This window comes from Cornus florida, unplaced genomic scaffold (genome assembly GCF_030987335.1).
Source record: "Cornus florida cultivar Cherokee Brave unplaced genomic scaffold, ASM3098733v1 CherokeeBrave_3.0.0_Hap2_Chr09, whole genome shotgun sequence".
NCBI lineage: Eukaryota > Viridiplantae > Streptophyta > Magnoliopsida > Cornales > Cornaceae > Cornus > Cornus florida.
In genome coordinates this window covers 68981842-69008373 of record NW_026775579.1, presented here as the reverse complement: position 1 = coordinate 69008373, position 26532 = coordinate 68981842, and the positions used below count along the sequence as shown (strand labels likewise).

The window sequence follows — 26532 nt, the reverse complement described above, 5'->3', positions numbered from 1 at the left end:
GAATTGCTAGAAAGTTCATAAGGATAATGAGAGTAAATTTGCGAATCATACATTTGAGGATGTGAAAAGTGATTAGTTCTTTGATGAAATGAAGAAGAAACAAATCCTTGGGAACCTCCTTCCCTTTTATGAGGTGGAATATATTTGCCTTGAAATTTCTTAACTTGATGGAAATTCAAGTTTTCATCCCACATTGGAACATATGCACTTGAGTAAGGGTGAGTGAATGTAGCATTGACTTGTTCAATGCGTTCATTGAATGCATGTCCATAGGGACAAGCGAAAGTGGTATGTAAAACACTTGAACATGTCATGCATGGCTTACTAAAATGAGAAGTATGATGAAAAGAATGTGACTTTATAACTGGTTTTTGACTCAACAAGAATTGATCAAGTTTTTGAGAGAGAGTCTTAACCTCGGCTACAATCTCTAATGGATTCTCTATTTGACAAATTTGCAAGTCTCTTTTCTTTTCCTTTGAACTATGGTCAAACCGAGAAGTATAATATTTTTGCAAAGAGTTTTTGCTCATTTTCTCAAAGAGGTGCCATATGTCTTCCTCACGTTTTCCAAAATATGATCCTCCACATGATGTATTGACTATATCCTTATGAATGTCGGATAAGCTCTCATAGAAATATTAAACAACTTGCCATTTTGGAATGCCATGATGTGGACATTTGCTTAGCAAGTCATTCAATCTTTTCCAAGCCTTATGCAACCACTCCCCTTCCCTTTAAGAAAATTCTCTAATTGAAGCACGTATTACATTAGTCAAACTTATGGGGTAAAATTTTTTCAAAAATTCATTTTGCATTTGTGCCCAAGATGTTATTGAATTTGCCCCCAAAGTATTGAACCAATGCTTTACTTTGTTTTTGAGTGTGAAAGGGAAGAGAAGTAGCCTAAGAACTTCCTCCGGGACATCCATATATCTTACGGTGGAACATATTTCAAAGAATTCATTTAGATGTTTATAGGGTTCCTCATCATCTAAGCCATAAAAGAGTGGACACATTTGAATAGTCTCAGGCTTGATTTCATATTGATTTGCTTCAAAATTAGGTAACACAATACAAGTAGGTGCATGATATGCATGAAGATTGTAATGATCACGAATGACCATTGGAGGAATTGGAGCTTGAACTCCGGGGCCATGTTGATTAAGAGGGGGGTTTTGCATAAAACGTGGGTCAAAGTAGCCAAGATTATGCTCTAGATTTTCCATGTGAATGCCTAGGAGGAGTGATATGACAATGAATACCCCAGACTTCTAGTGACATACAAAACACAACAAAACAAGCAAGCACTTCTCATTCACAACAAATCAACAATCAACAAACTTCCTCCACATACAATGTTCCCATACTCCCATGCTTTAACAATATGCAAGAAAAGTAAATTGCCTCCACGCGGGCTCACGATTTATCTAAGAATTGAAATCCTAGCCTCTACGCGAGCCGATGATTTAACTAAGGGATGAGTAAAGAAAAGCTCACAAAGGTCCTTTAGCACTTCAACTCCAAATTTATAGCTTTGCTTAGCAATTTTTTTATGATTTTAGCATTTTTTCCTTTGCTTGCTTAGCTCATTTGCTTGGATGCTCCTTTGCTTGCTTCCTAGCTCAATGCACCTTGTCAAACAAGAACAAACACAATAAGTAACAAAATTGAAAACAAAGTAAAGACACGATCAAAAGAGTACTAATTCCTAATTGATTCCATAAATACGACGTTGCCAATCAATCAATCCCCGGCAACGGCGCCAAGAACTTGGTGGTTTGCCGCACACTGAACCAAAGTTTATGCAATGTGGCCAAGAATTATATTTAAAAATTGCCACTACTACCTTTCACTAAAAATATAGCTAGGGTGAGTAGGGATCGTCCCAAGGGATTGAGGGTAGTACTAGGTTGAGGAATCAAAATTAAGGTTAGTAGGTCGAGTGATCAAATAGTGGTTGGTTGGTTGAATTAAACTAGATGCAAATTAAACTAAAGTAAGCAATAATGCAATAAAGAGAATAAAAGAGAGAGAGAGATCTTGGGGTTTAGAGATCACCACTAAGCATAGCTTTTCTACAACTTTAATGAATGATTAATGAGGGGAAGAACATGTATTGCAACAAAGTGTGTGTGTGTGGTTGTTTCAACAAGCATGGATGACAAATTAAGCATATATTGTCTAAACAATATGGTGGATAGCACAACATATCAAATTAAGCCATTAATCCTTTCTTTAAGCTCACAATCCAAACACATCACAAGGTTAGAGATACATGTTACTTGCTTTCATAAGTATGGAACATCAACAGCAAGCATGGATTGTCCTCCCATTTAACAACTACACTACAACTAAGCTAATAACATAAAATTAAGCTAATTAAACTAAGGGAGAGGTACAATCCATCAAGAAATGAGTATGAACCATCAAATAAACCACAAGAACATGACATTAAACACTATGTCTTGACAATCTCAAATTCTATAACATCAACACACATAGACATGTATCAATAGCACAAGAAATAGAGTCAAACACATGAACATCTATTCTAGCATACACAGACATATGGATAGAATGAAATGATCAATTGGAAGCATTAAACTACATAAATCATTGAAGAAATAAGATCTATATATATAAAAGTGTCAAGACATAAATCACAATACAAATCCCCTCAAAAATACATAAATCAAGAAGTAAAAAAGCATGCTTAGGACTAACTCTAGCCCCAAGAGGATGTCTAGCCACTCATGGATGATGTCCTCCAACCCTCAAGGGCAAGCTCCATGGAAGAAATCTGCTCCTTGGTTGATGAAGAGTCTCTAATGTTGTCTCTAGCCTCCTCCTCTTCTTTGCTTCCTCCCTAAGAGTTCTACAAGGTATGATATGATATGATGTAAAAAGTAATCCTTATCCTTATATAGGTAGGTCAAATGACACCCAAAATGAGCTGGGGTCATACAGCAAATATTCCCCAATGATTGGATAAAGGACAACTTTTTGTAAGCTGGAAATTTAACTTTTTCGCATTGGAGGAAGTTCGATCGATCAAACCTTGGACTTGGATCTATCAAACTTGGCTGAGATTTATCGAACTTAGGCTGGATCGATCCTCAATAGCGGCGCCTTTTTGGATAAAAACAAATCTGAGATATTTTGAAGATACTTTTGGGAAAAGAACAAAAGTGGTTGGTAGGGTGGTACAACTGGATAAGATCAATCATTTGGATAAGGACAAGAATGTTCGATCGATCAAAGAAGGAAGTTGGATCGATCAAACTTTTGAGATCTTTGAACAGGGACAAACATGGCTCAAATCTATCTTGAAGTGCTGAGATCGATGAAAGTTGGATCGATCGAACTTTTCTTGAGATCGATCGAAGTTGCTGAAATTCCACCATTTGCTGCCTTTTGCTTTACTTTGCTCCTTTCTTTGATTCATCCCAGAGTTGCTTCAATTATGCTCTTATTTGGCTGAATTAGCTTATTTTGGGGATAAGTACCTAAAAATGGAAATAACACGAAATCAATACAAAATGGTAAAATAAGATAGATAAAGATCCTAGAATACCTAAGCTTAAGGGGTTTAAATACGCACTTTTCAGCGCTCATCAGCAAACAGTATAGGTAAGTTTTCATTGTTATTTTTATAACAAATTAATAAGTCCTGAAGATATCAGACTTACCCTGTGTACCGTTCCACCTCTGCATTATTGAACAAGACATAACGGTGAGCAATCTGTAACATATCATTCGACATGATTTTCAAAATTCCCTTCGAAATTGGACGGCCATCTATTGTTGTCTCACCTTCAAAATCCTCATTTTGAGAATGTCTCACCCGTATTTTAGAAGTTTGTTTGATGTGCTCACTACAAAATTTCACACACTCATCAGCCAAATAGCCTTCAGCTATGCATCCTTCAGGTCTCGCCCTATTTCTAACATATCATTTATAAACCTTCATCATCCTAAAATACATAAAAACAAAAAAAATTATATATATGTTATAATATTAAGTATCTAACTACATAAAAGAAGGAAAAGTTGACATTAGTACCTCTCAAATGGGTACATCCAACGAAATTGTACTGGTCCACAAATACGAGCTTCGCGTGCGATATGAATAGTCAAGTGAATCATAATGTCGAAAAAAGATGGAGGAAAAAATCTTTCTAACATACACAATGTCTCAGCAATTTCATTTTCCTATCTTTCCATTGAGTTCCTATCAATCACCCTTTGGCATACTTCATTAAAATATATACATAGGCGAAATATGGCATTCCTTACACCCTTTGGTAGAATTCCCCGTAACGCTACCAGTAGTAATTGTTGCATTAGGACATGATAATCATAAGATTTCAAGCCTACAACCTAGCATTCATCTATTGATATATGTGTCCCAATGTTGGAACTGTAGCCGTCTGGTAGCTTTAATTGTTATAATCGCTTACAAAAAAGCTGTTTTTCTTCCTTCTTTAGTGTATGAAGTGCTGGTGGCAAGAAATGTTTCCCTTTTGAATCTTGTGGGCGCAAATCCCCCCTGATGCCCATTTCCTCCAAATTCCTACGAGACTTGAGTCCATCCTTTGATTTTCCTTTTATGTTCAATAGGGTGCCAATAATACTCTCATAAACATTTTTCTCAATATGCATGACATCTAAGTTATGGCGAACGGGTAATACCTAAAACACAAATAATGGAATAATAGTTTTTTTAAAACATATTATAAACTTAAATAAATAATATTTTATTTTTAAAAAGCTGGGATCAAAAAGGAAACATCAGAAGAAGGAAACTGGAAACCTGATGCATCTAGGACTTCTTGAACTGGTTCAGCCATCTTGAACCGGTTCAAGATGGACAGTAAAGAATCCCACGGATTCTTGAACCGGTTCAGCCCTGACCATCTTGAACCGGTTCAAGATGGACAGTAAGGAATCCCACGAATTCTTGAACCGGTTCAGCCCTCTTGAACCGGTTCAAGATGGTCAGTCTTGAAATTTTAGCATTCTGATGTAGTTGAACCTGTTCGATAGATCTTGAACCAGTTTAAAATGGATAGAATGTAAAACCTTGTTCCGAACCTTTCAAAACCCTTCCTAAATGTTCTCACTACCTCTCAAAACTTCTTATAGCGTTGTTCTCATCATCTCGGAGTGTAGTATACCATGAACACTTGACCTTCTTCAAATCCGCATCCGATCTTTAATCTTTGAAATTTCGTACTGAAAAATTACAACTCGATCGGACTTGTTTTGACATCGAAATTAGCCAATTACAAAATATATCTCACAATTTTCACGCCCTATGGTTTTGGGGTGTGACAGTAAGTTGGTAATGAAATAACTCTCACTACAAGAAAAAGAGGTATTAGTGACAATCTTTTAGGGACAGTACAAAAAACTGCCCCTAAAAACACTATTTTTTGGCACAGGCCATAAGTTACCGTCCCTAAAGCCCAAAAAAAATTCTCCCTGAAAATTTTGCTAGCGGGAAATATAGCGCCAAATGATTTTATGGAAATATGAATTTTTTGTAATAAAAAAAAATTAAATGCCTTTGGGGACGATAAATTTACCGTCCCTGATTCACTAATAGTAATGAAGTAATGCTACCTTCATAAACGACTTAGTTTTTGCCTATTAAGTACTATATACATTTTTGACTATTAAGTATATACATCTCTACTTTATCTCTCAAGTCGAAGACTACCTTTTTCTCTATACTCTCACAATGCATATTCAATATCAGATTAAAGTCCAATTTTGCTTTTTCTTTTCGATTGAAGCCCCAATATCTCACTCTCACTCGGTTAAATCTCTCTCTTAGAGGCAATCCTTTACCAGGTATTTCTTTATCTAAATATATATGTGTGTGTGTGTGTGTTGTGTGTGTGTGTGTGTTTGTGTATCACACACAAGCACACACTCTGAGCGTATTTTAGTTTATTGATTTTGGTCCTTAATTTTCTTGTTTTATTTTGCTTTGGTATGGTGTTGGTGGATAAGATCTTATGTTGTAGATGTGTGGCAGAGTTTGGGTATTTTGCGTTATTTTTAGATATTATTTTTCGTGTACGCATATATGTGTGTATGAAAGTGCAGATGTATAGGTTGTTCTAGGTGTTATTTTCATAAATTATTTTGATATGGTGTAGATGTATGAGATTTGATTGGAAGCTAACTTATTCAAGTTGTTGAAGCTGTCAGACATGAGTTTCTGAAACAAAGATCTCCATAAAAGAACCCTAATCCTTACCCTAATTTAAAGCAAAGTTTGACAATTCATTGAGGGAGGCATCGAAGATTGCTTGTATTTGTTCGTTCTATGAAGAAACTAGGACTCCTATTTTGAATCCACAATTTCTTCAAATTTCAGACAGCTATACACATCAATTTGGAGCAAAAAATCAAGGTTCGTCAATCTCTTTCTATATATGTATCTATTAGTTTTGATTTTTTGATTAAGAGTGTTTTATATAATTTTAATTTAAGTCAATTCCTATTCAAATATGACCCTCATTGTCCATAAGTTAGAAATGCTATCTATCTTAACAAAATCAGGACATTTTTCTTAATAGTTTCCCATGCTATCATGTAAATTGAAAAGAGCAATGAGAGAAAAGAACACAAAGAATGATTACCGTACTTTGAATTACATCTTATGGGATAAAAGGCGTAGCGTGGAAGAGCATACCTTTAGAAGAGCAGGAGTCCCTTTTTCTCTAATGATAGTCCTAACACAATCAAATATACCGTTGTACTGGTTTGCTGCCCTGCAAAGGTTGAAAAGATGAAATAAATAAGGAATTTGCATTACTCCCCTTCTATGAAAAAGATTAAGATAGAAAGAAAAGTAAGAAAAAAGATCCATTATCTGTACCTAAACCATAAATCTAGTTTTTATGACATCAAGAGGAGTTGTTATAGCTCCAGTAATTGCACCTGAAAATATACAAGATTTGATTTTAAGAGATCCTCAACAAGTAGGGCATTAAATTGAAGCACGTTTTACATTAGTAAGAGTCAGTAACATACATGGTTGTCAAAGTTACGATTTGAATCAGAGGATCATACGATCCTACCTGTTTGATTTTTATTTATTTTTTCTCTCTTCTTAAAATTTGTTGGGCGTTCAGCTTATTGTTATATGGTTTTATGGACTTGTTCAGCTATTTTAGGTATAAGGCCCGCCATTTTAAGCTCACTTGCTACTTTAAAAAAAATAAAAAAACAGAAACTTGAGTGCTCTTTCGGTTCTTCCCTTTGTTCGGTTTTTCCCCTAACAAAAATTCCATAACCACATTGAAATTAATTTGGATCCTCTACTGTAGAGACTTTAAACGTAGTTAATTCATGTTTCAATACATTAATTTTATCGGTCGAGACCTAGAACAAATGTGTTGAAAATCTCTGCTGACCCACTACAGCAAAGAATTCAAACGCCATTGAAACGACCTGTACAGAACCTTCGGTCTAATTCGCATAACATACCAAATACATATAATAACTCAAGAAGAGAGAGATGAAATTCATCCGTCGAGGTCTAGATGAAATTCTCTCTACCAGTGATTTAAGGTACAATGAATGCAAAAGGTGAAACATGGAGTCTTGATTTCAAAGAAATATATAGTTTTTCACTTAAAAATGAAGAAAAGTAGTGAATGAACCAGCACAGTATACACATATATGCATATATATGTATATGTACCTGGAGCAGAAGCATCGGTGTGTTTATTTGCCATATTGAACTACTACAACACTGGTAAGCAATAAATATATATATATATATAGCATAAAATGGTATAAAAGAATTAGTAGTCTAATAAATACTAAAATTTGTAAGAAAGAAACCAAAAAAAAAAAAGGGAGGGGGGGGGAGTTGCGTGACCTATATGATGGAGTCATGCAATGCTCTTGGTGACAACAACATATAATACACACACACACACACACACACACACACACACATATATATATATATCAATTTTCAACTCCATGACTCTTTCAAAGCTCAAAGTGATGGAAAAGAGATCATTTCATGGCCCAAATGAAAAGAAAATCATACTTTAGAAGGTTGAAAAGAAAATCATACTTGAAAAGAGATCATTTGCACACAACGGAACAAAATACACAACACTACAAGGCTTCTTCGCCGAATCGCTTCATTTTTTGATTATATAAAACACTCTTAATCAAAAAAATCAGAACTAATAGATACATATACAGAAAGAGATTGACGAACCTTGATTTTTTGCCCCAAATTGATGTGTATAGCCGTCTAAAATTCGAAGAAATTGTTGCTCCAAATGATTATTTGTCGTGTCTAAACCAAAGAAATAACTCGAATAGAGAGGCGAACCAGAGAGATAACTCGAATAGGGAATCTACAACATCATCTCCATCTTTTTCGTCTAAAGAGAGAGAGCACAGAGAGAAAGTTAGGGCTAGCTTCAACGTGAGAGAAGGAGAGCAGAGAGAGAAAGGGCTTAGACATGATATATAAGGTATTGACAAAAACTACGTCGTTTTTGTCAAATTTTTAATTATGTTTTCTATTAAAAAAAATTCATTTATTTTGCTATTTGGCGCTAAGTTTCCCACCAGCGGGGAAAATTTTATTTGGAAAATATTGCTTATCTACGGAGAAAAAAGGCGCCTTAAATATGAAATTTATTCACGACATCTTTACTACACCGTAAAAGAACTTAATTATGTTTAATAATGTTTTTTAATTAAAAAATTCATTTATCTGGCGCTAAGTTTCCCGCGAGGGGAAGGCTAAAAATAGTATTGCTTATCTACGGGGCAAAAAATACGCCTTAAATGTAAAATCTATTCACGGCGTCTATAATACACCGTAAAAGAACTTAAGTTCGTGTTTTTTTATTATTTTCTGTATATATTTTTAAAGTAATTTTAGTAATTTAAGTTCTATTGCTTATTTACGGGGAAAAAAAAAAAAAAAAGGCCTTAAATGTAATATTTATCAACGAGCAACATTTATCCCGTTAAAAATATACAAATATGCCGTAAATATATCTAAATATTCACGACCTCTTTAATACACCGTAAAAAAAAATTTCTACGAAGATTTTACTAAATCCTCGTGAAAACATGTAACAATTACGCGGATTCTTTTAAAAACTCCGTAAATGGTGGTAATCACGAGGCAAAATAAAGAAACTCCGTAAATACTATGTCGTAAAAGTTCACATTTCTTGTAGTGACTCCGACTAGCGATTCAGTCCCTCGGGTTCAGGCCGTTACAATGACACTTTAAATATCTCTGTTTTTATTTCATTTTAGTTCTTCTAAAATGTTTTTTGTGCTACCCAATTCTTATTATAGGCTTATAGCATGTAATATAGGGTAATTCCAATATAATGTTGCAGTTTATGCGACAGTGACACTGCTATGAGATATGCCTCTTGGTTACATATTGACATGCTACAATTGACACTACGTCTCTGTTTTAATTTCCTTTTGGTTCTTCTAAAATGTTCTTTTGTTTATTCGAAAATGTTCTTTAATGGGCTCAAATACTTCTCAATGGTTATTGCAGTTGTTTTGAGGACAGGGTATGATCTGAAGTGGGGAATGCCTTTACTCCATAGAAAAGCCGTAGTTGCAATTATTGCGAGTCTGGAGATCATTCGTCTGTGGAATTTTGAAATTTCTTCAGGTTTGATATATACATATATATATGTTTCATTTTCATCGCGCGAGTGTGTGTTGATATGGATGTGGAGACGGGTCTTCCCTCATCGGTTCCTTTGTGGGTCTCATCAGACAACCATATGGTAAAATAATATATGAATAAGTACTAATAGTTGTCCTACATTAAAATAATAAAAATAATAAATCTGCTTGTGACAATCCCAATAATTGGATCAATCTGTTCAGTTCATGTTTTGAAACACTGCTTCTAACTGATGCTATTTTGATTGTGTTCCAACTCTAAATTCATGAATACAAAGACTTAAATAATTACTTAAAGAAATGGTTTATTTTTATAACTTCAACAGCATTCAATCAGTTTTCATCTTATTCATATGGTTCTCCGCCATCTGAATGATAGAATTCTTGAAGCCCATCAATGAATGAAACTTCACATTGAGGCAAATTAAGTGGGGGATCGCGAATACTTGTTTCCGGAGTTCCACCATTCTTCACTATAAAAACTGTACTCATACCCCAAGTTAGATGTCGAGAAAAATGACAATGCCATAACCATACACCTAGCAAGAATCATCCATGTTAGTATCAGTCTGTTAATGATATTCACATAAATGTCAGGAATTCAGAATCAATTGCAACCTGCAACTTTTAGGTCACAGTAGAGTAGCTTTACCATTGATCCAGACCCTCACACAAAAATTCATGTTTTCAGAAAGAATTATTATATACCTGGATTATTGGCCACAAATCTGATGGTCATCCATCCAACCTTAGGGACCGCAAATGTATTCACTCGAGGTGGATCAACTAAATTGTACCCTTTGGGGTCAACCTCTGGGTCAAAATTCCCAACTCCTGATCCGACCACATAATAGTCATGACCATGCAAATGCATCGGGTGAGACTCTGATGCATTCATGATATCCGTCCCTTGGAATGTTATCTCCACTGCTTCATTGTAATTCAACATCTTCACCTTAGTCCCCAGAACAGTTAGTTCACTCGTCTCGTCCGATGTGAAGTTAAAGTGAGTAGGAGGTTGGTCTGGAAAATCAGTGCTGTAAACCCCACTCATGTTCCTGTATATCATATCAAAATGATGTTAATTATCATCATTCCTCAATGACCAGAAGCAAAAATTTACTCTTTAACAGATCATGAAAACAAAAAAAAAAAATACAAGATAAACATTTGTACATAATGACCATAACTTGTTTTTATTTATATTTTTTTTGGTTACTTTTCTAAAACAATGAATCTTCCTAAAGGCTTAGTTTCTTTTAGAATTAAAGAAACTAATTAAAAGAGGCAAATTTTAATTTTAATGCACCAATTCCTTCCCCTAAAATTAGTTAGATGTACCATTAGTTCATGGACCATCCTACTAAGTTAATAGAAAAAAAATGTGTCCTAAAAAAAACATGAATTAAGTTGCAAAAAATCATCAGATGCCTAGATTAATTCTATTAATGTTTCTCTGAACGATGATCATTATTTATTGTTATTTATGGACATAGCTATATGATTAAATTTAGGAAACAGAAATTGTCAAAAATAAAAAAAAAAACAACGAATGGAAGGAAGCATACCAATAATAGGCGTGCAGCACATCGATATTAGGGTTCGCAAAACTAACATTGTTTAAGCTAGAAGCAAGCTTATCTTCATATGAAGTATTTGCAACAAGACCAGTATTCATGGAAACTGCTATAAACATACTGGCAGTTATATTTTGGGGTACATCCACCGGGTGGTCATGACTTGCTAAGCTCCTTAGGAGGAACAAGAATTTCGTTGCAGAGATAATATCATGATAAGAAGGAAGGTCAACTGGGTAGGTAGGGTAAGCGGGAGGGGTATAATTGCCTCTATACTCTAAAATCGCGGTAGCATTTGTTTTGTCATAATAGTCGAAGTTCCGATAGCCAGTAAAATATGTTCTGGTGGCCATGTAGTAGTGGCCAAGGGACTGGTTTGCTGTGAGTAGAACGTCCATGGTTTGTCCAGGAGAAATCACAATATAAGGTGTTGCTATAGGTTTTAGATAGTTTCCGTCCATTCCAACCACTGCGATGTTGTGTTCAGCAATAGCAAAGAAGATATCTGCATTCATCCCTGCATTGACTATGCGAAGAAGATAGGTCTTACCATAATCAATCACCCTGCGATACGTTGTTCCTGTAACATATGAAATATAATCAATGTATCACTGATGTCCAATTTCATTTTATACTTTTCGCTTGGCCATAATATTATGCACTTGTATTTTTGTAAAACCATGCATGCTAGAAATTAAACTCATTATTAATTTGCTCTTATTTTTGTATACTTGCACTCCACTGATATAAATGATATGGAATAACATAAACATCCCTTAAAAACATCCTCACACTCCATTATTAATGGAAAGAGTAACCTTGGGGGGCGGGGGTGAGTAAAAGTAGAAAAGTGAGTTGGGGATATCACATGCTTTTTTCTTTTAAATTTTATACATATATTAAAATTATATTGCAAGGGTAGAAAAATACGATTATAATTTTTTATGTTTGAATTTTAAATATTTTTATGCATGCTATTAGTTTGGCCTCCCCATGTGACAATTTCTGGAAAATGAATTTTGTTTTCATACGATTATAGAAACAAGTGGATTTTATCAATTAATGACTTAGTGTCCTCCAAAATACATGATTTTGCATGTAACCAACGTTAGGGAAGCTAATATTCAGTTCTGGAAAACGTACCATTAGAGCAATCACAAAAATCTCCTGGTTGGCCATTGATAAGATGAGCGTCTGACTCTGGCATGCCTACACCAGTTTGGAGATCCTCCAAAACTTCTTCGTAGAGATCTCCTTCATACCAAGAGCCTGCAATGAAGAGAGTAAGGTGTATATATATATATGAGTAATGTCTCGGAAGGACTAACTGGACATCCATTTTGCAATCTATAGTTTCTTTAATTTTAAGATCTTTTCTATTCTCATTTTATGATTATGAATTGAATACTCTCACCTTTCTTGAGGTTTGACCTAATTACACTTGGATAAAATTTTTTCAAAATTTTGCAATGACCTCCCCTCTAGCTTACTATGTTAATTTTTAGGATGAAATGACCTTTGTGCCCCAATATTTTAGCATGCAAAAACACCAAAATATCAACTTATCGGGCAACAACCACTTTGCCCCTCTTCTTCCATTTTTCTCTCTCTCTTCTCTGCGTTCTTTGCCCTCTTCATCTCTCTCTGCTATATCCAATCTCCTTTTCACTTCCTTTGGCCACCAACAACCTCTTCTATTTGTTCTCCACATTATCCCACGGCCGCCCAACCTCCCACCAGTGACGGACCCAGAAAATTTGGTGAGGGGGGGTGAATTTTTAATTTGTGGGTACAAAATTATATGATGGGTTTATTTTTGTAATTTCAGTAGGGTTTTTTTCATAAATTTTAAAAAAATTTAAGTATAAAATGAAAAAAAAAAAAATCAGTGGGGCAAATTATAATTATAGTGGGGCATCTTCATAAATTATCAAAATTTGAAGTATAAAATGCTAAAAAAAAAAAGAATCCAGTGGGGGCGAATTGTAATTTTAGGGGGGGCATTTTCATAAATTTTAAAAAATTAAGGTATAAAATGAAAATATTAAAAATTCAGGGGGGCAGCTCCCCACCCCCCCCCCCCAGTCCCCTGCTGGGTCCGTCCGTGCCTCCCACCACCACCTACTTCAACCATTGCCACCACCCATTTTCTCTCTCTTCTCCACCTCCTCCACGGTCGCCCCAACTCTCACCACCACCCCCCAAGTCTTTCTTATCTCTTTTTGAATTCACACACACACATATACTTATAATGTATTCAAATTAGGTTTAATTTTTAGTTTGGAGATTTGGGGGTTTTGATTAGGATTTTGAGAAGATCCACAAGAATGTTGTCTAGGTGGTGTTTGGCTGATGGTCTTCTGTTGCCGACAACGAGAAGGGACAAAGGCTGGGACATTTGATGGTCGTATAAATTTCATGAGCAGCGACAAGAAATTGGATCCCTGATGGTGAATGCTGTATGAATTTGAAAATGTTTCCTTTGAAGGCCCATTTGTAGGAGTGGAAAGATAACAGAGAATGTATGTTGAATACCATAGGAATTTGAAGAACCATTTGCATTTGCAAAGGTTTGTTAATTCAGTGAATGAGAGTTGGGAATGGAAGTACAGGTACAACCCATATATAATATATTTATATACACATATACATATACATATACATATACGTACATATATATGACATCACTAAGTACCTAAAAGTTTCTGATGAAGCTAAAATTCAAGAATTTAATATATTTGCCACTTAAATTGTGTAATCAATATATTTGCTTTTCATAGCAGATGCTGGATAGCTCAGTGGTTAGTGTCTCTAGTAAATTTTGAGGGTGTCCGATTTTGATTCTTTACACCTACTAATCTAACCTCTAACCCTTCTTATTTTGTTAAAACAAAAAAATCCTAATCAAAAATATCAGATTTCAAGAATATGGGTGATTTTGCCATTCTCTCTCTTCCCTTCACTTGGATAAGATTTCAAGAATATCAGATTCAAAGTGACCCCACTTCCCACCATAATTTCAAACCTATATAAACAATTTGTTATATCTTCTACTATTTTATGCCATCTACTCTAATCCCAATCAATTCAAATAAAAAAACACTTAATCCCATGTAGAGTATCTGATTTCTTCACTAGAAAAGGGTAAACAGAGGATAACCTAAATTTGGCTGTGAAATTTGAAGTGTTGGGTTGATCTTCTTTTCTGCTTTGGTGAAAGGATTGAATGGAAGGACGTGGTCGACATCGTTGTGGTGGCGTCAGCAAAGAGAGAAAGAGGATGTTTGAGATAGAGAAAGTGATTGTATGGGTGTGGTGTGTGTATACATGTGTATACATATATGTCTGTACATATATAATAGAGAGAAAGTAGTGGGGGAAGAAGAGAAAGAAGGGGAATACTCTGTTGGTGGTGGCCGTGGGTGGGTGGGTAGGGGTGGGGCAACTGTGGTTTGAGAGAGAAAGAGAAGGGCAATTTTGTTAGTAAAAGTAAGGTATTTTGGTAATTAAAAGTTATTTTAAGGTTACCCAGGAAAAGAAAAGTCATTTTAAGGTTATAAAAGTCATTTCATGTTGAGGGATGGGCATTTTGGTCAAATTATTTATTTATTTTTTTTTGGAAAGAAGGGTTATTAGTAGCAATTGAGCAAACGTGAGGGGAACACGGTGCAAAATTTTTGAAAAGTTTCTTCGGAGTGTAATCAGACCAAACAGAGCAAAAGCACTAGAAGAAAACAAACAAAACCAAAGCAAGAGCTCACTGCTCTCTAACACGTGGAATGCCTCGGAAAGTCAGAAGCTTAATAAAGGAACTTGGAAGAGACTAATCTGCAGGCAGCAGCAATTTTTCTAGCTGAAATAGGGTCCTTGATTTGCAAGAACAGAAACATGAAAATTAACAGAATTCAAGATAAGTTTGAGAACCTGAGGGAGAAGAAGCAATTTTTTGCTTCACTCCAACTCAAATAGCATTGACAAATGGGATTGACAATCCAATTTTGTTGATTAGTATTATAAATAAAAATAAATTTTAGTGGACTAAATTCCAAATTGATTATTATTATTGTTATTGTTTTATTTTTATTTTTATTTTTATATTTTTTACTCCTAATAATGAATCCAAGAGTGCAGAGCCATAGGAGAAGGTTATGGGAATTTCAGTACCATAGGGTAATTTTAGGAATTTTATATGTAGCTAAAGAATTGTTAGGATTGATATGTTGTGCCTTACAAAGCCATTGATTGTAGTTTTAACGTCTAGATTTAATAAATGTTGTTTTATTTATCGTCATACATATATGGTGAATGCTTGTATTGATTAGTTCATAAGTTATGAATTAAGTGTCCATTAATTATGCTAGGATGATTTATGTGCATATGGAGTGGCCTATTCTTAGGGAATACTGTATAAATCATTGGTATTCATAATTATAAAGTTGTCTACATTCATTAATAAAAAATTTATTTATTTTTTTAATTAAGAAGAATGTAACACATTGGTTTCTACCTGTTGTGTTGCTTATCTCAATCATTCAGAGTATAAAACTCAAAACCAGATGTGTTGGTGTGTTGGACACACTGAACTAGATTGAGGATTAGTTGACAATTACTTGAGCCATTATGAGTATTTTCCTTATCAATTACTAAAGCAAACAAAATATCAATCCTGAGAGATTTGTGGACTCTAGTTCATGGTCATGTTACTACTTTTAGTGTTATTCAAGATCCAAGGCTCACCAAGACGCTAAAGGTCCTTTGAAGCTTTAGGCGTGAGGCGCATGACGAGGTACCACCTGAGTGAGGTAAGGCGCATGATTGAAAATTTAAACTACCATTAAAACATTCATATCTCATAAGTCATATCAATATTCTTGAAAGGCAAAGCAGAATTTATTTTTTAGAATGGCAAAACAAAGCACAAAAAGAAATAAATCTGTTATGAAGAGAGAGAAGTAGAGAAGGAGAGAGATAGTGTTAAAAAAAAAAAAAAAAAAAAAAAAAAGGAGAACTAGACGAAGAGAGGATGTAAACAAAAATAAGGAGTAAAGGAGAATAGAGGAGAGAGAAGTAGAGGAAAAGAGAGAGAAGAAGAAGAAAGAACTAACGTTGCTTCGTCGTTTGTCTCACGGTCTCACTCTCTCTGTTCGGTTGACACTTCGACTTTTAGATTTTCTTATTTGTTTATTCTTTTGAACAAAGTTTCTTCTCTCGTACGCTTGGACTTTCTTATTTATTTATTAAGTTGCCAAAAGAACCTTTTTTCCAAAAGTACCTTTTTTGGCTTAAGAAATAGAATAATCATACTTTAAAAAAAAAAAAAATCAGTCAGGCTAACAAATAGGGCGAAGCGTAACCAAGGCGTGCGCATAGTAAATATCAATGAGCCTGAAATGACAATAAGTTCTAGACCTACACCTCAAACCTAGGCGCACCTTTAACAACCCTGGTTATTTTGATTTACTTGAGTGGGTCAACACACTTCGTCTCAGGTATTTTGAGTAGTGGCCAAAATATGGATTAATTAATATATTGAATTTTAGTAAAACTTCCATAATGTCAGTATTACCCTCCTATTCTGAACAAAAAATAAAGAATTCCACCTGTATCCCTTTACATGGCAATGTAACCTAATCGCTTTCAGAGACGTCAAACTAAGAACAGTAGCCAGAACCATCGATTCTCCAGCTGGAGAGAAACCCAGAAAGGTCAGAGAGGGAGAATTATTTTCTCATACGACACTTTTCTGGAATTGAAGAGAGAACAGAACAGCAAAAACGTAGAAACCAAGTTTAGGGTTTTAGTGCAAGTGTAAACAGATGGTGATGCTTTTCCATTGCAGCAAAACAATGTTCTCTTGAAGATATTCCAACCTCTTCCATCTTTTACAGTTCTTTTGTGTGCTTTAGACTTTTAGTGTTCTATTCTCTGGTTGTGGAGGTTAACGGGAGGAGCCTCTGTTGCAATACTTGATGGTGTGTTCAATTTGAAGTTTGATTTGTTAAAATTATAGTGTTGGAATTGCTGATATGTGTGTGAAAGTTGGATGTTTTAGAGTTTGAATCCACGCTGGTCTCTTGAATTTGAATAGTTTAATTTTAATATCAAAAGCGTGTATAATGTTTTTCGGTGGTAAGACTAAGATTGGGGATTTTAAATGTTGATACATACACTGTTCGTTGGTGATTCTAAAATTAAGATTATGATGAAAGAAGTAAACAACTATTTGCTGATTCTAAATGCTTGTTTCTTCAAGTTCTGGTTCCCCCATCAACACTTACAGTTCTGAATGCAACAACAAAAGTGCCAAAATTGTGCTTTAACACACACACACACACACATATATATATATATATTGATGATTTGGTTCTGAATTCTTGTTTTTTATATAATTTTTGTTACTTTTTATCTCTTTCATGAACCATAATTTGCTTGTTTGCGTTTTTAGTGGGTTTTAACAATGATAAACTGAAATTGATGTCCAGTAATGCTAGAATGAAATAGGACTTAGTGATTAGTTGTTACATCATCTTCAACTCTCGTCCACCCATTCCATGATGGCTAGATGACACACTAAACTGTCATCCTCAAGTGTTGATATATAATCTCCACCTTTGATGGAGTGTTAATAATCGTCTCCGGTGCTTGAGAGGATCCAAGTCCATTTATTCACACAAAAGCAATTACACTACAAAAAGAATGATGTTACCTAGTATGACGATTTCTTCTTCATCAGGGGTGGGAAAAGGATAACTAATTCCGGCGGGCGGATGTATAACAATGGCACCGTGAACACTGTTCCGAGTCCAATCGCTATGAGCATGCCACCAAAGGGTTCCTTCCTCTGTAGAAAGTATGACCTCATAAGTGAAGTTTGCACCAGGCTGAATGGGGCATTGTGTGATGTACTCTGGCCCATCTGACCATGGATTTCTTGGTTGCAGTACTCCATGCCTGAAAGTTACATCAATACCCTTTAGCCAAACACTTTCATATATTTGATATTTTGCATCACTAGAGTGGTCCAAAGAGTCAGCAAGAGATGCAGACAAGAATCTGCATAGGTGACTCGGGTGTCGTAATTTCGGAAGTTATAAATTCAACTATTATTGAGTGTAAAAATATTATGTGTGATTTGCCAGTTATTGCACGTATTTAAAATTCATGTGAGTTTCAGAGAAATATGTATGAACCTGATCCAGACTTGTGTAATTGTATATCTCTCTTATATATATATATATTTTCTAGGTCACTGGACAAGGGGAGAATGCTTTTTCACAATTTTTTCCTTTCTTGTGTAATTTTGAGTGACTGTAGTATTTGATTTATTGATGTTGGACCCATATGAATCCAAAATCAATGCATGTAACGATTAAACACCATTCAATCAATGCAACTCCACCAGTTACTTTAAAGTATTTGATTTATTGATGTTGTACTCCATGCGAAACCAAAATCAATGCATCTTACAACTAAACGTCATTCAGTTAGACAATTCACTACTCATTAAAAATAAAAGTAGAGGACCTCACTCTCTTATTTGTTACATAAATAATCAATTAAAAATAATAAAGTAGAAGAATCATTTTCTTAAACCCACACGTTTTATACGTAGAAGGGGGCAATAGTGAGATTTTTTTATAATTTTAGAGGGACAATATTAAAATTTTATAAGTATATAATACAAAAAAATTACTAATATAAATACTATAAAAAAAATACTATTATATATATAGTGGGGGCAAATGCCCCAACTGACCATATAGTAGATGGGTGCCCGTATATATATATATATATATATATATATATATATATATATATATATATATATATATATATGTAAGAATTTTTAATTTCAAAAAAAAAAATTGATTTTGATTCAAAGTGAAGATATATATATATATATATCAAAAAGGCTGCCGTACAAAACAAACTACCAAAACTGTCAATTACACTTTATTACTTTATCACATTTTTTACTTAGCCTATACCTTTATTCAATCTCTAATCTCTCTCCTCCTTAATCTCTTCCATTTTCCTTGTAATCTCAATTACTATCGCCATATCCACACCGTCACAGTCACCATCTTCACCACTATATCCACAACACATCATTCATATTCATTCTCCAAAATAGGATTTCAAGGCTACCAGATCCAGGTCACTCCCTCTTTCTTTCTCTTCTTTTAGCACTTTGATTTTTTTATTTTTTATTTTTTTGCTCTCTTAATTTTTTTTCTTCAACCCATTATTCCACACTTTTTTTAAGGTTCAAAGGATACCAATTTTTTAGGATTCGTGAATAAGCTTTTTTATTTTTTTGCTCCCTTAATTTTTTTCTTTTCAATTTAGGGGATTGTTTGTCTTTTGCGCTTTTATTTTTTATTTTATATTTTTTTTGCTCTTTTAATTTTTTTGGCTTGATGGCCTGACTTATGTCACGGGCTTAGAGTTTCAGCACCACTCTAGCTACTCCCATGCAGCACCAAGACGTTGTTTCCATTCTCGCAAGGACTTGGTCAGCCTAACTCTCGTGCACACCTTAATACTAGTGTTGTAGTGGCCCTCGCCCTCTCCTCACTTGGCTTGCACACTCACACACACTAAGGCACTTAAGTTGGCAAGGAAAGAACACTTCTATTACTTCAAAGAATGATTTATACAAGGCTAACACTCAAACTCTCTACAAGGCTCTCAAGAATCACTCTAGGACTTGTTGCTTACAAAATGAAGTTCTACCTCTATTTATAGGCATCCACATCCCTAATGGATGGCTAGGATGCATTCTAACCAACGGTGGAGATTGATTCTCTAGAATCTTCTCCCACTTTCTTCACACTTCCATACTTATCTACAAGTATCTACAATATTCTAGAACTCTCCATACTACTCCACACAATTCTGGAGAACTCTAGAATATACTACACATATCTAGAATCTTCCACACAATTCTAGACAACTCCGAAAGACTCTAGAAACTCCACTCGCCATGCAGTTGCCATGCAGCGTCCTCCTCAGCGTCTACGTGTCGCCTGCGTGGCACAACCTCCATAGGCGGGGCGGGACATTCTCCCCCACCCATTTTCGTGACGCCCTCGTCACGGTTTCTTCAGCTGACCTAGCCTCTCGCAGGTCATCAGCACTTGCGCATATGTCCTTGGTCTAAACGTACGAGCCCCCTTCGGGAGGTGTGAGGTCCTCACAAGCTTTATCGTGTTGATTGCCACCTCTGGATTCTCCTTCCTGCCCACAAGCGGCACCATGCATACGGCCTTGCCTTCCTCGCCTCCAAGTATCATCAACGCACCAAGGCATAGTAGTGGCGCGGCGTCGTTCCTGTCCATGAACTCCAGCCCCAGTACCATGTCGTGGTCGTCCATCTCCGCAACCTGGAAGTCGGCCTTGCCCTTCCATCCTTGCATGCATAGCTCTACCTCCTTGCACACTCTACTCGCGCGTGCCTCCTCGGAGTTGACGGCCTTGATCCAGCCCTCCGTCTTGCGCATCTCCAAGCCAAGTCGTTGCGCCTCCTCCAGGGTAATGAAGTTGTGTGTGGCGCCCGTGTCCACCAACGCTTGCACGACTTTGCCACCAACCTGCGCATCCACATAGCGCACCCCAGCTACCTTCTTCGCCTTGCGCTTCTTCTTGGTGTCATGCGCCATGCTACTCAGCATCTGTATAGCCTCCATGCACTTATCTTCGTCGCTGCCCGCATCGTCCACCTTGCCCTTACCCTTGTCCTTCACAAGGGCGCTCATGGTCTTCTTGTTGGGGCAGTGTCGTAATATGTGCGGCCCTTCGCACAAGTAGCACTTTGGCTCCCACTTGCCCTTATCGCAACGCTCCCCTTTGCCACTAGCCTTGGACCTCTCTCCATGGTCCTTGCTCTTATCATGGCGTGAGCGTCTCTCCTCATCTCTGTGCTTGTCATCACTAGACTTGGGCGAGCCCCCTTTCTTAAAGCGCCGATCTCCCCCACCTTTGTCGTGGTCCCTCCTGGGAGACGTAGCCCTCTTGTCATCACACCTAAAGTCTTCAAGGCGCTCCGCTATAGCCATTGCGGATGCAAAGTCTCTAGGCTCCCTCCTTCTCAGCTCTGTGGCTACCCAAGACTGTAACCCATCAATGAACAAGCATACGCGTTGCCGCTCTGGCATCTCTGGGATCTCCAGCATCAAGTTGGAGTACTCCTTCACATACTCCCTTATGCTGCCCTTCTGCTTTAGGGGCCTTAAGTTGATCATGGTGAGGTCCTCGACGCACTCAGGGTAAAACTACCTCTTGAACTCCTCCCATGTGTCAACCGCTCTTGCGCCCCTACCAGTGAAGCACTGCCTCCACCATAGAGCAGCGGTGTCTGTGAGGTACATAATGTCTGTCTGCACCTTCTCCTCATCATCCTCAATCTCCATGCACTCGAAGTACCGCTCCATGTGCCAGAAGAAGTTGTCAATCTGGCGCGCATTCCTCGCCCCATCGTACTCCTTGGGCTCCGGCACCTTCTTCTTCCTTGGCTTCACCATGACCTCGCGCGCCTGCGAGAACTCCTTCTTGCACTCGGCAATCTCCACACGCAAGTCGTCTACCCGATTATACAAGTCCCTTTCCTTCTCTTGCGCCTTGTTGGCGATGCCATCAATCAGCTCATAGAGCTCCGCCATCCTTCTCTCGAGCCTATTAAACTTAGTCTCCGTGTAGACCAAGTGTGTGGCAAGCTTCTCTTCCAAGCTCTGCTCCAAGATGTGGACTTGGTGGTCTCCTCCGCTAGCCATGTCTACTCCAACAAAGCTCCCTTGACAAACCAGCTCTGATACCAACTGTCACAGGCTTAGAGTTTTAGCACCACTCTAGCTACTCCCGTGCGGCACCAAGACGTTGTTTCCACTCTCGCAAGGACTTGGTTAGCCTAACTCCCGTGCACACCTTAACTAACACACTCCCCTCGTGCACTTACTAGTGTTTTAGTGGCCTTCGCCCTCTCCTCACTTGGCTTGCACACTCACACACACTACGGCACTTAAGTTGGCAAAGAAAGAACACTTTCATTACTTCAAAGAATGCTTTGTACAAGACTAGCACTCAAACTCTCTACAAGGCTCTCAAGACTCACTCTAGGACTCGTTGCCTACAAAATGAAGTCCTACCTCTATTTATAGGCATCCACATCCCTAATGGATGGTTAGGATGCATTCTAACCAACGGTGGAGATCGATTCTCTAGAATCTTCTCCCACCTTCTTCACACTTCCATACTTATCTACAAGTATCTACAATATTCTAGAACTCTCCATACTACTCTACACAATTCTGGAGAACTCTAGAATATACTACACATATCTAGAATCTTCCACACAACTCTAGACAACTCCGAAAGACTCTAGAAACTTCACTCGCTATGCAGTTGCCATGCAGCGTCCTTCTCAGCGTCTGCGTGTCGCCTGCGTGGCACAACCTCCATAGCGGGGCGTGACACTTAGCTCTCTTATTTATTTTTTATTTTTTATTTTTTTTCTCTCTTAATAAAAGTATTGGCTAAGTATGGTAAACTGACTATTAAAGTTAACATTATTAACTATGGTTAAGTTTGATAGAGTAATAAAGTGTAATTGAGTAATTGAATTTTGGTTAATTGGACCAAGAGTCTTCTTCATATATCCTATCACTATATATATATATATATAAATATATATAGAGAGAGATTACCAGTGCATTGTAACACCGTAATACCCTTGATTGTGAACATTTACATACACAGTATCTCCTCTGTAAACACGAATCACAGGTCCCGGAAAACTGTCATTCACAACTAGCATGCTCTTCGTGCTACACAGCCTTGTAAAATTGGCTTCTCTCAGCTATAATAAAATATAAAACAAAACATTAATAAATATCGAGATTAAAATTTAGAAACAAACAAACAAGTTATCCTAGAGTAATACAATGAAAATACAATTATAAAACTAACTCATAAACTATATATATATAAAGATTTAAAAAAAAAACTACCACATTGTTATTTGTTTGAATTGTTTTTTGTTCCAAGATTATATATATATATTATGTTGTATACTTACCACAAAGTCATAGTAATGGACGTGGGCCTGAGCCATGAAAAAATATGCCACTCCCAGAAACACAAACCTGAGAACCTCGTACAGAGCCATCGAATAAAGTGACTGAGTTTGATCTCTGCGGAATCGCAGCTCTGTTGGCTAATTTATCACGTGAATTTCAGTACATGTTTGTGTCGAAAAGTTTACGTCCACATATTTCTCTTTTTTTTGTATAGATTGTCGAAAAGTTTACGCATATTTCTCTTTTTGTTTTTTTTTGGTAGCTAATGGTCTGAAGCTCGCAGCATTCATAGATTTACAGGTGTAACTAATAGTCCAATGGTATCAGTGTCTGCTCTCTGACTCGAGAACCATTTTTCTCACTAGCTTCGCCAATTAATTAATTCTAGGTTTGCTTTTTCCCCCCTCCTATTCCGGAAGAAAACTCATAATGTGACCGAGGAGATTAGACTCTATACATGGGCTTACTGTTGCTATTGGCCTTGGAACTTGTTTATAAACTATAAACTATTAAAAAAAACTACCACATTGTTATTTGTTTGAATTTTTTTTTTCCAAGATTATATATATATATATATATATACTTTTTAACTGTTGTTATTAGAATTTGTGATTTACAGGAGTATTATGTTGTATACTTACCACAAAGTCATAGTAATGGACGTGGGCCTGAGCCATGCAAAGAAATGCCACCCCCAGAAACACAAACCTAAGAACCTCGTACGGAGCCATCAAATGAAGGGACTTCAGAGTTTGATCTCTGCTGAATCGCAACTCTGTCGGCTAGGACAACATATACACACACACACATTACCCGAGAAGATTAGAAAAATGTCGACGTCAATTTGTGTCAGAAAGTCAACATATATTTCAATTTGTGTCAGAAAGTCAACATATATACACTATCAATTTGTACCTGCACTTTTGTTTTTAGCTAACGGCCAAAAGCTCTCAGCATTCATATATATTTACAGGAGTAGCTAATAGTCCGATGGTAATCAGCGTCTGCTCCCTGACTTGAGAACCATTTTTCTCACTAGGTACGCCAACTATTAATTAATTAGGAATTAGTTCAATTACAATGAAGTTAATTTAAAAATAACTACTGTATGCGTGCCGGTATTGTTCTTGTGGTAAAAAAAGACAGGTTTAAGGTGTCCTCATCCCCATTAATTCTATGTTTGATTCTCCCCTTCCTTTCATACATTCGAAAGAAAACTCGTATTGTGACCTAGGAAATTAGACCCAGGGGTGACAAATGGATGGATTGCGTAGAATTTAGGTTGGATTGAAAATAGACGGATCAATAATTATTATTTTTAATTTTTTTATACTTTCAGGAAAATAATGAAAACAGAATTTTTATAACTATATTTCCGTAATTTTCATAACTATATTTCCTAAAATTTATATTGAATCTTATTTTCTAAAATTGGTAGTTACTACAAATAAATGAATTTGTTAGAAAAACGGACATCTCAAACAAATTTGCAAAAAATATATTGATTCTCTGCTTGTTCGTTGTAAAATATATCGCTCACTATATATCTTATATATACATCTATTGAGTAATATATATATATATATAAACCTAGCTAGGTACCAAATCTGTGGAAGAATAGGTCGATCAAAAGATAGAGAAACAGAGGAGAGTTTTACCAGTCAAAGTCCAAAGCCATATCTGAATAAGGTCGAAAGCAGAAACAGACCGATCAGATTCTGAAAGTCATGATCAGATTGTGTTGAAATCCTCCTTTATTTTTATTTATTTTTTTAATTTTTTTAATTTATTTTAAAAAATTATTTTTTTATTTTTTCAATTTTTTTTTTTAAAAATTAATTATTTTTATTTTTAAATTATTTTTTTTAAAAGGTTTTAAAATTTTTATTTTTAAATTTTTAAATTTTTTATTTTTTTTAGTTATTTAAAATTATTTTTAATTTTTTAAAATTATTTTTAATTATTTATTTTTTTAAAAGAAATTTCTAGAGAGAGAAACTTAGAGAGGGGATTGATGAGGGACAAATTTACAGAGAGAGGATTGTGAGAAAAAATTTTAGATAAAGAAATGAGTTGAGTATAATATAAAATAGATGTGTGTTGTATATTTATTATGTAATAAATGATATATGGGTTAAATATGGTTAATCATATTTAATTTATTTTGACCCTTAAATTAAATAATTAAAAATTACTTAATCCTTTTGACCCTCAAATTAAATATGATTCATTATAATTATTAAAAAACAAACAAATATGAATGGGTTGATTGTTGCTGAACTATTTTATCACCCTAAATTAAACCCTATACACGGGACTTACTGCTGCTCTTGGCCTTGGAACTTGCTTTGTAAATTGGGTCTGATCCCGATTAACTATTAATTATTGTTAGGCTAAAAAAAAATATCTAAAATAAAAAATAACAAGTTTAATTAGTAATTGACCCTAAGATCTTCAGACTCTTGGCTGCAGTTGGTCCTATGACCTTCAGACTGTTAGGTCACTTGCTAAGTTGTGTTGTGGGGCAACTTGATTTATGATCCATACAAAAACAAATGGGCCTCACACCTTTTTTTTTCCCCCCGAAGGTCAAAACAAAAAACAAAAAACCTTTTCAATTTTGTCACGTTCTTTTTATCACGTTCTTGCGTAAGGATGACCTTTTTATGAGGAAGACAAACCTTTTCAATTTTATTTGTTTATTATTATATTTTATTTAACTCTTGAAATTGTATCATATTCGCACAACTCTTTTTGCATTAATTGTTTGCCCACAAATAACCCAAAATTCAACTAATTTTTTCATGTTTGATTAGATGAATTATAAGCTAGAGTTGTTATATTGAAAAAAATAATAATAATAATAATAATAATAATAATAAACAAATAAACAAGAAGTTAAAGTGGTTATATACATATAGCAATCATGCTTTTCATGCTCTCACATTTTGTGACTTGTGTATTTCTATACCTTTCTCATTTATAAATATTACTGTACATAATAAGTGGTTGTTTTCTTGTAATTTTTATTAATAAAGGTTTAACTTAAATTGTCGTGTCATTGTGTCAATGAAAAAAATAAATAAATAAATTTTTTTATTTTCTTTTTTCCCGGCAAGTAGCATATTATATATTATTGAAAGAAGACCTTTTTAATATGCAAGTGT

General features: G+C 35.6%; 1 protein-coding gene across 1 annotated transcript; it reads right to left on the bottom strand.

Moving 5' to 3' along the window:
• Positions 1–9922: 9922 nt before the first annotated feature.
• LOC132274246 (putative laccase-9) lies at positions 9923–23591 on the bottom strand. Its single transcript, XM_059775484.1, has 7 exons — positions 23365–23591; positions 22994–23145; positions 17998–18242; positions 12435–12560; positions 11283–11871; positions 10423–10772; positions 9923–10253 (listed from the first exon to the last, which is right to left on the bottom strand). The coding sequence occupies exons 1-7, from the start codon at positions 23452–23454 to the stop codon at positions 10060–10062; spliced, it is 1746 nt and encodes a 581-aa protein (XP_059631467.1). The 5' UTR covers positions 23455–23591; the 3' UTR covers positions 9923–10059.
• Positions 23592–26532: the final 2941 nt, after the last annotated feature.